General features: G+C 36.4%; 2 protein-coding genes across 2 annotated transcripts in view; both read left to right on the plus strand.

Moving 5' to 3' along the window:
* The first annotated feature begins 2 nt into the window (after positions 1–2).
* Positions 3–3,385, plus strand: LOC116299011 (protein YIPF4). The gene is made up of 5 exons (XM_031707660.2): positions 3–317; positions 647–818; positions 1,327–1,404; positions 1,805–1,918; positions 2,600–3,385. Exons 1-5 carry the CDS (start codon positions 37–39, stop codon positions 2,735–2,737), a joined length of 783 nt encoding a protein of 260 aa, XP_031563520.1. The 5' UTR covers positions 3–36; the 3' UTR covers positions 2,738–3,385.
* Positions 3,386–4,436: 1,051 nt separating this feature from the next.
* The window catches only part of LOC116297635 (ubiquitin carboxyl-terminal hydrolase 34), a 37,014-nt gene continuing 28,368 nt past the window's right edge, over positions 4,437–13,082 (plus strand). The window contains exons 1-14 of the mRNA XM_089040832.1: positions 4,437–4,617; positions 4,735–4,810; positions 4,944–5,187; positions 5,555–5,596; positions 6,873–7,022; positions 7,330–7,397; positions 7,791–7,913; positions 7,989–8,067; positions 8,168–8,226; positions 8,660–8,738; positions 9,503–9,595; positions 9,890–10,133; positions 10,711–10,873; positions 11,448–11,805. Coding sequence (XP_088896958.1) covers positions 4,575–4,617; positions 4,735–4,810; positions 4,944–5,187; positions 5,555–5,596; positions 6,873–7,022; positions 7,330–7,397; positions 7,791–7,913; positions 7,989–8,067; positions 8,168–8,226; positions 8,660–8,738; positions 9,503–9,595; positions 9,890–10,133; positions 10,711–10,873; positions 11,448–11,805 — 1,821 coding nt within the window. The 5' untranslated portion in view covers positions 4,437–4,574. The remainder of the gene's footprint in view (positions 4,618–4,734; positions 4,811–4,943; positions 5,188–5,554; positions 5,597–6,872; positions 7,023–7,329; positions 7,398–7,790; positions 7,914–7,988; positions 8,068–8,167; positions 8,227–8,659; positions 8,739–9,502; positions 9,596–9,889; positions 10,134–10,710; positions 10,874–11,447; positions 11,806–13,082) is intronic.

The following is a 13,082-nucleotide window of genomic DNA, read 5'->3' on the forward strand; positions in this document are numbered from 1 at the left end:
TCCCTAGTGTTGTTGGACACGTAAAAAATATCCAAGATGGCTGCCACTTCAGTTCCTCTTCATCACCCAAGTTCTAACGCCGATCTTTCCTACGAAACACAACCAGATGAATTTGCTTTTACCTCACCCGTTACACAAGACTCCAGTGCGTACACTGGATCGATCGAAACGCAGGACAGCGAGTTAGGAGAAGGGAAAAAAAGCGGTCAAAGTGAAGGTCCAAGTTCAATATACTCGCAGATCTTAAGTCGTAAAGGCTTCGAATGGCTTCTTGAAGTGGACGATGCAGAAGAGAATGATTTCAACAAACCTTTGTTGTGAGTAAATTAAAATAAAATTATAATGCATTTACAATAATTTTCAATATAAAAGGTGAAAAGAAAAAAAACCCCTGAGACAATCTTATTTGTTTTGCTAGACTTTTATTTCAAAATTGATACAAGTCTACTTGAGTCATACGTCTTCAATGGTTATACGTTTATCTAATATCATTATTTACGAAATAAAGTTTGTCATTCGATATTTAAAATTTCAACACCAAAGGACAAAAAAGGATAGACAAAAACACCCTTTTTTCAACATATAAAATTCCAACTTGATTAATATTCATAAATCATTTTTTATTTTCTTTTAATTGATTTTTTAGGGAGGAGTTAGACATTGATGTACAAGATATCTACTACAAAGTGCGCTGTGTTTTGTTCCCACTACCATCTCTTGGATTTAAGCGTGACGTCTTGCGTGACAGTCCAGATTTTTGGGGCCCCCTGTTTGTTGTGCTGCTGTATGCGATGTTGGCTTTGTATGGGCAGTTTAGGGTACTGTATGTTAAATTTAATCTTAAAGATCTTAAACTAATGAATATTAGTGAATCTGCCATAAAATCCCATTGGTCTATTGTTTTTGAACGATACTTAGTGGTGCTATTATCTTACTGCGGTTTTTCATATTTTGCGAACTAAGACATTTTAACGGCTTGTTGTGAAATTGGTTTTTCACTGATGCCAGTCAAGAACACAAAAGGTACCAACTGATTATTTTTGATTGACGGCATTGAAAAACCAAATTTCAGCATGCAGCTTGCAACTACCGAGTTTGCAGAATATGGAAAACCGCAGTAAGAGAGCTTTATACAACAAGGCCCGGGAATTTAACCTGAGACTCAACCTAGAGGTGGAAGCTAGTGAGCAATATTGCTACCACTACCATCGCTACTTATGCACCCTTGATCCCAAGCCTAGCATATCATAGTAGAATATATGAATTATAATCTTAATCAACAGTAATATGCTTGATATTTTTTTGATAATATATATTTCTTCATAGGTGGTGTCATGGATAATTACCATCTGGTTATCTGGATCTTTGATCATATTCTTGTTGGCTAGAGTTCTCGGGGGAGAGGTAGGTGACCTGCCATCCCATTCCTTCAAGAATATACTTTTCTGTACATCCATATTAATATATTTCTCAAACTTCATAGGTCTGATGTATAGGGCTTAAGATAACGGCCCGTCAGTCGGCAGTCATGTTGACTGGCCAGATTAATTTTTGGCTGAATGTTACTTTAGGTGAAATGGCCAGCAAGTCAAGTATTTGACTGTACAAGTTTCCATTCTGGCCTGACATTTTCAGATGACCAGCTGCATTTTTTATGTTTAAATATGTAGCACTGTCTTGCAACAAATGATTAAAAAATTGCAGAAAATTTACCCCTTTGAAATTCAATCTACGACATTATGAAAATTGATATATTTAAAGACCATATGACAGCCATTCTTCCCATTTGTTTTTCATTGTGCAGGTAAATTACTCACAGTGTCTTGGTGTTATTGGTTATTCAATTATTCCTCTGGTCTTGACAGCCCTTGCATTACCATTGGCTCGGTACTTTCCAATGCTTGAGTTCCTGATAAAGGTAAATGCAATGAAACACATTTTCCCAAAGTATTGGTTGAGTTGCAGGTTCAATAGACCATTTTTGAGTTCTAAATTACTTCTGTGTTCCTTGATTGCATACTCACTTACTCAGTATTAGCCTTGAATCAGTGTCCAAATATTCATGAATCCAAACGGTAAAGTAAAGGAATGCACAACCTCAACAATGCAAACACTTTGAAATTCCATGGACCTTCATTGGAACACTTGAATATTCTACATAAAATTGAGGCTAATCCTTAGCAAGAGAGAACTCAAAACTGGAGTATTTTTGCAGAGGCCCAAGTGGATAAAGTTTGTTTGATGCTTTGTTCTCTACCTTGCCACTAAGAGGGTTTTTTTTTGGGTACTCCAGTTTTTAACCCTCTGCTTACATCTACATGTGAGATAAGAGATGTGTGCATGGAGTATCAAATGTAGTGGTAGTGAGTGTGGAGTGTATTGTATGCTCAAGCATTAGTCTCTGGCTAGGGAGACTCAGCAACAACTCTCTGTATCACTATCTTAAAAAGAAAAGATTTATTTATCAAGCATATTAATTTAAGAATAAATGCAATCCACTGGGCCAAAACAAGTGTTCATGATAGCAGGATGTCCACATTAGATGTAAAGTGCAACTCTAATCTTATCACTCTAATATCATTTTTTCATTTATCCACAGGCTTTTGGTGTAGTCTGGGCTTCCTACAGTGCAGGATCACTTTTAATCCAAGAAGAACTGAAAACAAAAAGACCACTTCTCCTTTATCCCATTCTGCTTCTGTACATATACTTTTTCTCACTCTATACGGGAGTATAATAATATTGCTGGAAGAATATTAATAGACATTCTAAAGAGACAAAGACTCATTGAGACTCATAAAGCTCTCTTGAGATAAGAGTCTTAATGCAGAGGCCACAATGCAGAGGACTAATTCGCACCTTGCATATACAAGGTGTGAATAAATTATTAACTCAAAATATTGCTCCTTATAAGGGAAATGGGAAGTTGGCAATTGCAAAATTCAATGGCAAAATTATACAAGCTTCATTTATAGCACTGGTTTTGTTAGTTTGTTGTGTCTCTTGAGCTCACCTCAACCCAGTAGCAAACAAGCAACTCTAGTGCAAAGTGTATACATTAGGATAACGAATTGAGACAACTGAAGTTAGATCATTCATAATCTTTAGACAGACAAGTACTGGCGGTGTACAGGCAGATAATAAATTAATTTCCTCAAGAAATCTAAAAACAGAGTTTAAAATTCCCTTGATTATTAATATTATTAAATCTCATGCGTTCAAGATATCTGAACTTCCTCTTAATATCTTATGACAGTGGGTGCTAAAAGCCAGGGTTTTTTTATGACTCAATTTGCAAAACAAAAAATTAGCTATTTGGTTTTAGAATTTTATGTTTATTAGACAGGTGTAAATTGATAAAATAAAGCAAAACAAAATTCTCGTAGAGTTATATAATGTTTGGTTTATATTATATAGCACTCTTACCATGCTAAGTTATTGATGATTTGTCACAATTTGCCTCATAATGAATCGAATCATTTTATGAAATGGTTAAAATGGTGGGCCAAGTAATTAATTTTGTGTGGGACTGTAATTGCTTTCTGCCTGATGCAAAAGGCAATAAAAAGAAAAACACATATTGAGAAGTATAATGTTGGTTGAAAACAGCAGTTGAGTCTTCTCAATCAAGGACAGTCTTTCTGGAAATTTAAGTGGCTCCTTTTCACAGCTGGAGTTAATTCAAAAATTTGGCTCTTATGGTTTTGGTAGAAATATCATTTACAATTTCAAAATTAACCCACTGATGTCTGGAACTGATGTCATTATTGCTCAATAATATCAGCTTAGTCTTGTCTCCTGTTTTATAGCTACTTCCCACGCATGTTAGTATGACTTTTGTCTATTTTGCCCTGGGAAAATTGAATTTAGGTATCTGGGAATGGGGAAAAACCAAAATGGAAATATGAAAATGTTTACAAAGAAAAGTGAAGTGGGTTTTGTAGGGAAAAAAAGGGTGGAAAATGAGATTGGAATCCCACTTAAGCAAGATTACATTACAAAGTAGATGGTGCATATTTATTACACAGTGGAGATGATTGAAGGGGGATTTTTTAAAATTTGGAATGGGGTTTTTTCAAACTCAGTCACATGCTGGCTTATTACCTATCATGTTGTAAAAAGGGAACATGTTGATACATGAACGATGTGGGAACACAAGCTTCAGTTTCATTCTTATTCCTCTGGCACTGATGCACACTTAATAGAAAGTTGTAATCAATAATCAGATTCGTGCCATCACTATATTATTGAAAACCTTTTAATCTTTTTTTTTTTTCTTTTTTTTTTTTTTTGACATTATATTCATTAATAACCAAATAAGACATTTTCGTTATAGAATACTCATTTCAATCTCTTCACATTTTTCTATTTTTTCCCATCCACATTTTCAAAACAGAGTTTTCATATCCCACAAAGCATTGTGGTCGAGCAGCAAATGAACACCAGAACGAGGCCAAATCAAAATGGCGCGTGTTCTTGTTGCAAGAAGGACTAGAGGAATGCTCCTGAAAAAGCACTAAAAATGCAGCCTTGCTTGAAGGTTTTTACAACTCAATCCCCTTCACACGTTAAAGATGTCAGAATGCTGTAAAGATTTGTTTTTAACGCTCGAAAAGTGTAAGTGTTGCATTTTTTATCTCAGTGTGAGAACTCGGAATGGCGGCTGTTTTTGCGCCGTCGCCGCTCACAACCCGGTTAACAAGCTTGCTTCAAACTCTTTTTAATGATTCCCAGATGAACTAGATGATCCACAATTTACCAAAGATGACACCTTGACAGTTGTTACTTATATTTTATCCTGGCAACAACGGTAAGACGGGAGACACTTTATTCGTATTTCCTGGCAACTTTTGCCTCGTGCGAGAAAAAAAAAACACCAAAAATATATTTTTTTTCTTCAATTTTTAAAATAAAAGGCTAAACAAATTTGTACTTAATTTTAGGCAATGTAGATGCGTCTTTAAAGACCAACTAAATCTCTCCCGACTCGAAGACCAGCTTCAGATTATTCTCGGTTGTGCAATAGAGAGTATAAGCTCTTGGTCATTGGAACCAGAGGACATCAATGGCGAACAACAGGAGCCTTGGAGCGACATTGAAAAAGAAAAACTCTTTCTTGCCGTCTCTAAAATCTTTCAAATTCATTTTCCCTTTTACCAAGCGAGACAGATTCCCCTAGTGCGACAGGTTTGTATTCTATAGATGATTTTAGTTGAACTGTTTGGACAAACTTGTTTCATTTAAGTTATTGTTTTGGGAAGGTCAGAAGTTTATGCAATACCGTTGTAAAAAAAAAGCATTCACCTTATTTTGCTCCTGGAAAAACCACTTACAAGTCTTATTTGACGTAAACTTTGTTTCCAATTATTATTGAACGGCTAAACAATTTTCAAGTGTCGTTATTTGACTAAGAATTCCCAGACCTTGTCAAATGTTATGATAAATGGATACCTCATTTTGATCGATTTGTTATTACAAACTTGAAAAAACTTGAATGGATTTGTTAAATATTTAGCCATAAAACTCATTCATTGGTTTTGTTATTTTTTTGCAGGATATAACAGCAAAAGATTGTTCAAAATACTGTGACATGAGTGTAAGCAAATTTGCTGTTGTTGTGTGAGATTTGTCAATACTCCTTTTAACAGTTCTGTTAAGTGACCACGAATAATAGTTCCAAGTCGAGATTGGAGTTTATATGGAAACTATACTTTATATCATGCATGGCAACTCCAGCCTTGGCCTGGAAGTATTATTCATGGTCACAGAACTGAACTTTAAAATGGAACATAGTGTGATAAAAAGTATTGTTTTGTCTGTGTTTATTTTGCCACTCATTCATTCATTCACTAACTCTCTCTCTCACTAATTCATTCATCCATTAATTCATTCTTTGATCTTTCATTTACTTGATTGGTCCATCACTTTTCAATCTCTTACAGATACTACATATAAAGAAATATTGCTCCCAATTTACTCGATGACCATATGTTTTTACTCATTCATTTCCTTAAAGCTTATCAACTATTTTCTTCTAAGTTTGGGAACAACTTCAGAACAGACTCCTTGCATGTGATGTTGAAGCAGTTCAATTTGGAGGACAAAACAAAATAATTTCAGTCTCATGAGAATTGAAACCTATTGTTATGTCCTCCAAATTGAGGTGCATTCGTGAACGTGCTGCAGGGGGTTTATATATTGTTCTTCTATTGATATTTCATCATTTTCAAAAGACTTGCTTTATTCTAAAAAAAGGTTCATAGCCTGGTATTCTCAAATTGCTTCTAATTTTGCAACTTTCTTAAAAGCTAAGAAAACATATCACAAGGACTCATCTTCAAAATTTAAGGATCGAATCAGTTTATTATTTTATATGAATAGAAGTTGAGGAAAATATGTACATTGTCTGGAGCGAAAACAGGTGTTTCAGGAGGCAAAACAATGAATAAAGTTTGATCATGTATGTTGAACTTTAGAATGAATCCAACTCAACTCACATTAGAATCCTGAGATCTCAAATAATATCTTTCAAATCACCTGAGCATTAAGTAGTTTTTTTCTTGCGACTATAACATTTAAATGATGCCTTTCCCTACTTTCCTTAGTGTACATGGGCACAGGGTTTTACTTGACACCTAATATAACTCCACTATTCTCTAAAGCTATTACTAGTTCTTATTTTATTCATTACTCACCAATGCAACAATTAAAAAAATTGGCTTCATACCCAACCATTCCCATGATCCTTTGCACCTGGAGGTCATTACCAGTATTCTTTTGGACTTCAGAGAATACAAATTATCTTTGTAGTATGTATTTATAGGATATTTTAGTGTGCTCAAAGATGCAACTAATGGCATATTATCTCATAGGTTGGTGAAGTTGCAGAGGCATTGCTGATAAATATTGCATATTTCTGTGACAATGGAGGGCTTGCAGCGATACAAGAAGCCTTCCAAGCAACAGGAGACAAGATGTTACCTTTCCCTATTGCTCATCTACTTATCAGCATTGTTAGCCAGGTATACAGTGATCTTTCTTTCTTTTTCTCTTGATTGATAGAAATAGTAATTATAGCAAAATAGAGGCTTTGTACCATCACATGATGGCAAAGGTACAACTATAGAGATGTTGCGAAGCTTGAATGGTACCTATCTAGCTTGCGGCCATGTCCTGTGGACCCCTGGTTCTCAGGAGCTTGGAGATAATATGGCATTATATATTGTGATATATGGAGATGGGGTAGTCTCCCCAGCTATACTAGAGTCTGTCTTATAATCAATAATAATGATTAATTATAATCAATGATATCATTAATCTGTTTTTCAGTTGCGAGTGTGGTTTAGTGTCCAGGCAATAGTCCAGTATATTGTTCCACTTCGAGGTCCTGTTATTAGGTATGCTCATTGACATCAGTATTATTTTTCATACCCTTGTCCCTTCCTGCCTCACCATTAACAGCTGAAAGCTTAGTAGAAAGTGAAATTTATATTTGTTAAAATAACTATTTAAATATTATCTAAAGGAGTGTCACTTACTGCCATTTTCATAAACATGCGACCTCGCTAGCTGCGAGCTGCACGCTGAAAATTGGTTTTTCGCTGCCGCCAGTCAAAAATATGAAAGGTACTGACTGATAAGTTTCAATTGACGGCAGCGGGAAAAAAAATTTCAGTCTGCAGTTCGCAGCTAGCAAGTTTGCATGTTTATGCAAAATAGTAGTAAGCTTAATTGAGCACTACATTATTCAAAGAAAGCACACTTTTACCTGCTTTTTTTGTTTTTACCAGATATTTATGCCAACTATCTGACAAGGAATTACGGCAACAAGATGGCTGGGCAATGGCTGATTCAATGTGGAATGGAGTCAAAGGACCTTCAGAATCAATGCCTATATTTGATAGTTTCACAATGTAAGTTCGTTTCTTTACTATCAATGCAATTTGAATTATTAAACTTCATGCCTTTTTTTTCCATCTCATTTACAGAGATAGTCTGGACCTGGCTTTCAAGTATTTCACGTCTTCCACTTTAACAGTGAGATTGGCAGGCCTCAGTCAGATTGCAGTAAGCTATCTTTATCTACTACAACCTTTCTAAATTCCAATTCTAAATCTGTATTTATCTTGTGTTGATTTTTATTGGCTATACCTTTTTGTTATTTTAGAATCAAGTTCACATGTTCATGGATATATATCAAGCTAATAATGTGGGGGAGGCTGTAAAGTAAGTAGTGAGGCCGTTTCCCATGGCCTTGCCTCGCTACATTTGTACCTTGACAGGGGGGTATCTAGAGTGGGTCCTAGGGTACCCCTGACCCCCCACCCTCTTCCTAGGCCAAAGGAATGATAAAAAAGTTAAAGAATCTGGTTTCGTATTTTCACTTCCTTTTTTGGTTCAGCATTGCTGAGGGGACAACAAAATCACGGCTTTTTGGATTTGTGCCCCCTCCTCCTATTTGGAACACTCTGACTATGCTCCTGCCTGGATATTTTGAAATCCTATAATGTCAAACTTTTTCTTTGGTCATACTAGTAGATTTGAGATAACAGGACTCCTCGGCAACCCAATTTCACAGATACTAAATGGATTATTATATCCTTGTAACATTTTTGTATCATAAAAAGGCATCTTTTGCTCTATTTCTTTCCTTTTTTAGCATTGGTGCTGAGTTGTCTCAATGGCTGGTCGATAATAACATTATTGAACACTTATTTGGACCAAATCTGCATGTCGAGGTATGACCAGCATGAAGTATAAAGGGTATCAACACTCTCAAACAAATAACAGTAATATTGCGACATGCAGATATAAGGCATTTCAAAGGGCTTAAAATTAAGGTCGATTAGTGGCCAGTCATGATTACAGACCAAATTAGTTTTAGCTTAGTGATACCTCATTTCTGGCTAAACAATAATTTTTACTATTAATCAAGTATTGATGGATTGCAAGCATTTCCAAGAGAGTCAAAAGACAAAAACATAGCGGCCATTGTGGTGCGGTTAACAATGGATGCTAATGAGAAATCTTTTGTTAAATGGCACCAACATGGCTGTGATGACGTTGTGTGCAATCAAAGGCCTCTTTTACATTGGCGATTTTTGCTGTGATTTTTGTGGCAACTTTCGGAAATATGAAATCTTTTGTCTCATCCTTCAAAAGAGACATTTGTCTAGGAAAATCTTGGTATCCTGAAAAAAACTTGACAAGTAAATTCTTTACCATTAATTATTATGAACAAAATCGCAAAAAAATCGCAAAAAAATTGCTAGTGTAAACGGGGCTGAAGAATACTGGCCAAAATGACCGGCAATACAAAAATTTCACCAGACAAGTCTCAGTTCTGGCCAGACATTGTCCGATATCCGGCCGTTATTTTAAGCCATGCTTTCACAAGTCTTGCTGTAATCTATATTCTATTAAGCTTATTATATTTCAAGGTTAATGATAATGAAGGTCTCACTAACACAGTTTGTGTATGTGTTCTTTGCCATCCATGTAGCTGCTTAAACAATCTCAAGTAATACTAAACTATATGGCCCAAGAAGATTGTATAACCAACCAACACCTGGACTGTATATGGGCCGCTGCACAGGTAAGTATGTTACTTTTAAGACAGTGCTTATGAGCCTTTACACAATATTTTCAGAATTGATTCTTTAGATACTGAATAGTTGATTTTGAAAAATATTTTGTCATTTGAGGGTCACATGATTGAGATACAAAGGTTTATATTCCCACTATGTTAATGATAATGACGTAATGTAAGGAATTTGATTTATTATTTTAGGATGATAATGGGTGTAGCAATCATACAAAAGTGGGCATGACTGTCATAAGACTGTCATGTTTGGTGATTTTTGTAGTAACTTCAATCAATATCTTTCAGCTGAAGCATGCGAGTCGTTATGTCCATGACTTGTTGACAGTCCTCACCAAACAGCTCCAAATGCAATCCATTCGGTATCTTTTGGCTTTGGCTTCCAAGCTCCACCCTTCTATGCACACGAAGCAAACTCTCTTCTTGGCTTCACTTTTGCTGAGGATTTATTGGAGCTCAGGGCCGTCAGATGTAGTACAAGGACCTTCAGGGGGTTATGTGACCAGCCCGGTACAAGGACCTATAACTGCTAGTGAGTATGGCTTTAATTTCTCTCTTCCCACTCTCTCTTCATTCCTTCATCTATCCACCCATTTATCCATCCATCCACCCATTTATCCATCCATCCATTCATCTGTTTATCAGTTAGTCATTTATTATTTTTTCTGCATACCCAATCAAGTGTTCAATGAATATCATTCTTACAATACTCTCTTTTCTACCATCCATCCACCATTCTTCCATCCATCCATTTATTCATTTGTTTGTTCATTCATTCATTCGTTTGACACATAATATACTTCGTTAGTTAAGTATAATCCAAATATGAACTGACCGCTTACCGCATGTTCTTACCATATGATGCATGTGGAACAAAGCCAGTGCTAGAGATAACCATTATCTAAGCATGTTTAGCAATGCCTTGACATAAGGACTTGTAATACAAATGGTAACATTCATTGATTATAATGTATAGAGGCACTTTCATTGGTTGTGAGATCTCAGGATGGAAGAAAATAGGAGTAACAATTGGAACAAATTTTAATGATTAGGAGACGTGCAACCTATTCCCACCTCGTTCAGATGCTTACATGTTATTTATGTTTTAGGTGCAACATCAGCTGCTGTTGCTGCTGCAATGCAGAGGAAATTCAGGAACAATGGAGGAAGCATGAGTCAGAGCAGCAGTAGAAGCAATAGTATGAGTGAAATAAGTATTGATGGTGATCAAAGAGATATTGAAGAGCCATCTTCACCAAGAAAGTTTACTGAGTAAGTACTGAATTTATTTCTTCCCTCCTTCCTTCCTTCTTTCCTTCCTTCCTTTCTTTTTTTCTTTCCTCCATTTATTCATGAATATGGAATATATGAATATGGAATATTGGAAGCACAGGTGGCGTAGCGGTGAGAGCGCTCGTCTCTCACCAATGTGACTAGGGTTCAAGTCCTGCTGGGCTCATTGTCGTATGTGAGTAGAGTTGTTTGTTGGTTCTCTCCTGTGCTTCGAGGGTTTTCAGGGTTCACCGGCTTTCCTCCCTCCGCAAAAATCAACTCCTAAATTCCAATTGGAATTACAGTGGATGAATAGCTACTCTGTAGAAATGCCACTGCTAGATCCCATTTATTTTATTTTATTTTTATTAATATTTTATTTGCATTCATAAGTAATATCCCTTTCAGTTTTATTTTAATAGACATTGGGTATTGAATACTTATTATAACGCCGAAAAAAAATCTCAATACAAACCTCTCAATGCATACATGGCTTTATTCCGTATTCAATCATGTTTCTAGAACAAAATCGATGCAACATGTAATATCTCATGAAAATTGTTATTCTTTAAAGCCTTCCACCACAAGACCTAGAAATGGAAGAGGTCAACTGTGAAGAACATCAATCAACCCTCCCGCCTGACTTTGACAGCCCTAATGCAGACTATCCTAATCTGGACAAAGGTGAAGAGGATGCTGATATTGACAGTAACAGTTGTACAAACAGCCATGCTAGCTCTCTCTCTGACAGAAGAGATCTTGATGACTTTGATGGTGATGATGTAGAAGATGAACTATCACAGCTTAAAGCTGTTACAGCGCTGAGGAATATACAGAACACTTATGGAGAGGACAGGAAAGGATTTGATCTGAATACCGTGTGTGATAAAGGAGAGACTCTTCTGTGGGATCTCTTACAAGATGAGAATGCTGTAAGTTTCTATACACTGAATTGGTTTGGGGATGACCCCATGTCATAGGGAAATAGAAGGGTGGTGTAGCTGTCTCTCAAGTCTGGGTTCTCTGATGCAATTCCTGTATTCAGCGTCTCATGCAAGGTCATGAGTTTTAAATTTGATCTTCTCAAGCATTACGAGCAGACAAAGAAACCATACTCGGAAGAAAAACTCATGGTCTGCATTAGAAAGAATGTGATCTAAATTCAGTTGGTTGTATAAGCATCCTTGAGCTATGATTTGATAATAAAAATATCGACATGGTTCTTATATAGCATAATCTCAGCACACTGATCAATGCACTGACCTCTTAACCACATGTTGGTACTTACGATACATGTGGCACGAAAACGGTGCTAGACATTACCATGGTCGTAGCATGTCCAACGATAGTTTGGATGTTTGGATGTGTTTTATGAATGGTTACATTGGTTTACCAGTACCCAAAGCTATAGGACTTGTAGATAATAGACCTTATTCGTGGTGTGACAATGTTTTCCCAATTCAGCGTGACGAACCTCCAGGGGATTCATTTTCTTTTGTTTTTACTCTTCGAAAAATTCATGAGTGTCCCAAACGATACGAAAGGAATAACGATGATATCCTGACAAGTTTCAAAACAATAGCTCTTCATTCCCCCAGAGGTTTGTCACGCTGAATTGGGAAAACATTGTCACACCACGAATAAGGTCTATTCTTAGATAGAAATACACAAACAGTCAGACAGTGGAGCACACAGGGAGGCAGTCATACTCATTGACTGATTAACAACCAAGAGAGATGTACAGAAAGTGAAAAAATAATAGATGGAAGGATAGATGGATAAAAAGACAGAAAGGTAGATGGAAGGATGAGGGATAGATGGAGGGATGGATGGATGGGTAGGGTAGACAGACAGACAGAAAGATGTATGGAGGGAAGGATCGAAAAATGGATGGATGGATGGGTAGGGTAGACAGACAGACAGAAAGATGTATGGAGGGAAGGATCGAAAAATGGATGGATGGATGGGTAGGGTAGACAGACAGAAAGAAAGATGTATGGGTTGGAAGGATCGAAAAATGGATGGTAAGACAGACGGATGGAAGGAAGAAGGACAAAGAAATGATGAATGGAAAAATGTATGGGTGGGTGGACAGACAAGCTTGAAGCGAAAGGAAGACGACAGACAGATGGACAGTTAACTTACCTTTCTCTATCCATTATGGATTACATATTAAAATGTGTTCTAAAAAGTATTTATCTCCTTTTCA

The sequence above is a fragment of the Actinia tenebrosa genome, unplaced genomic scaffold (genome assembly GCF_029948245.1).
Source record: "Actinia tenebrosa isolate PJP-AT-01 unplaced genomic scaffold, QUT_ActTen_1.0 PGA_scaffold8__29_contigs__length_14323225, whole genome shotgun sequence".
In the NCBI taxonomy this organism is placed as follows: Eukaryota; Metazoa; Cnidaria; class Anthozoa; order Actiniaria; family Actiniidae; genus Actinia; species Actinia tenebrosa.

Coding starts and splice junctions, on each gene's coding strand:
- LOC116299011 (XM_031707660.2), top strand. CDS start 37: ATGGCTGCCACTTCAGTTCCTCTTCATCACCCAAGTTCTAACGCCGAT. Junction 318..646: donor GATTTCAACAAACCTTTGTT/GTGAGTAAATTA, acceptor TTGATTTTTTAG/GGAGGAGTTAGACATTGATG. Junction 1,405..1,804: donor CTAGAGTTCTCGGGGGAGAG/GTAGGTGACCTG, acceptor TTCATTGTGCAG/GTAAATTACTCACAGTGTCT.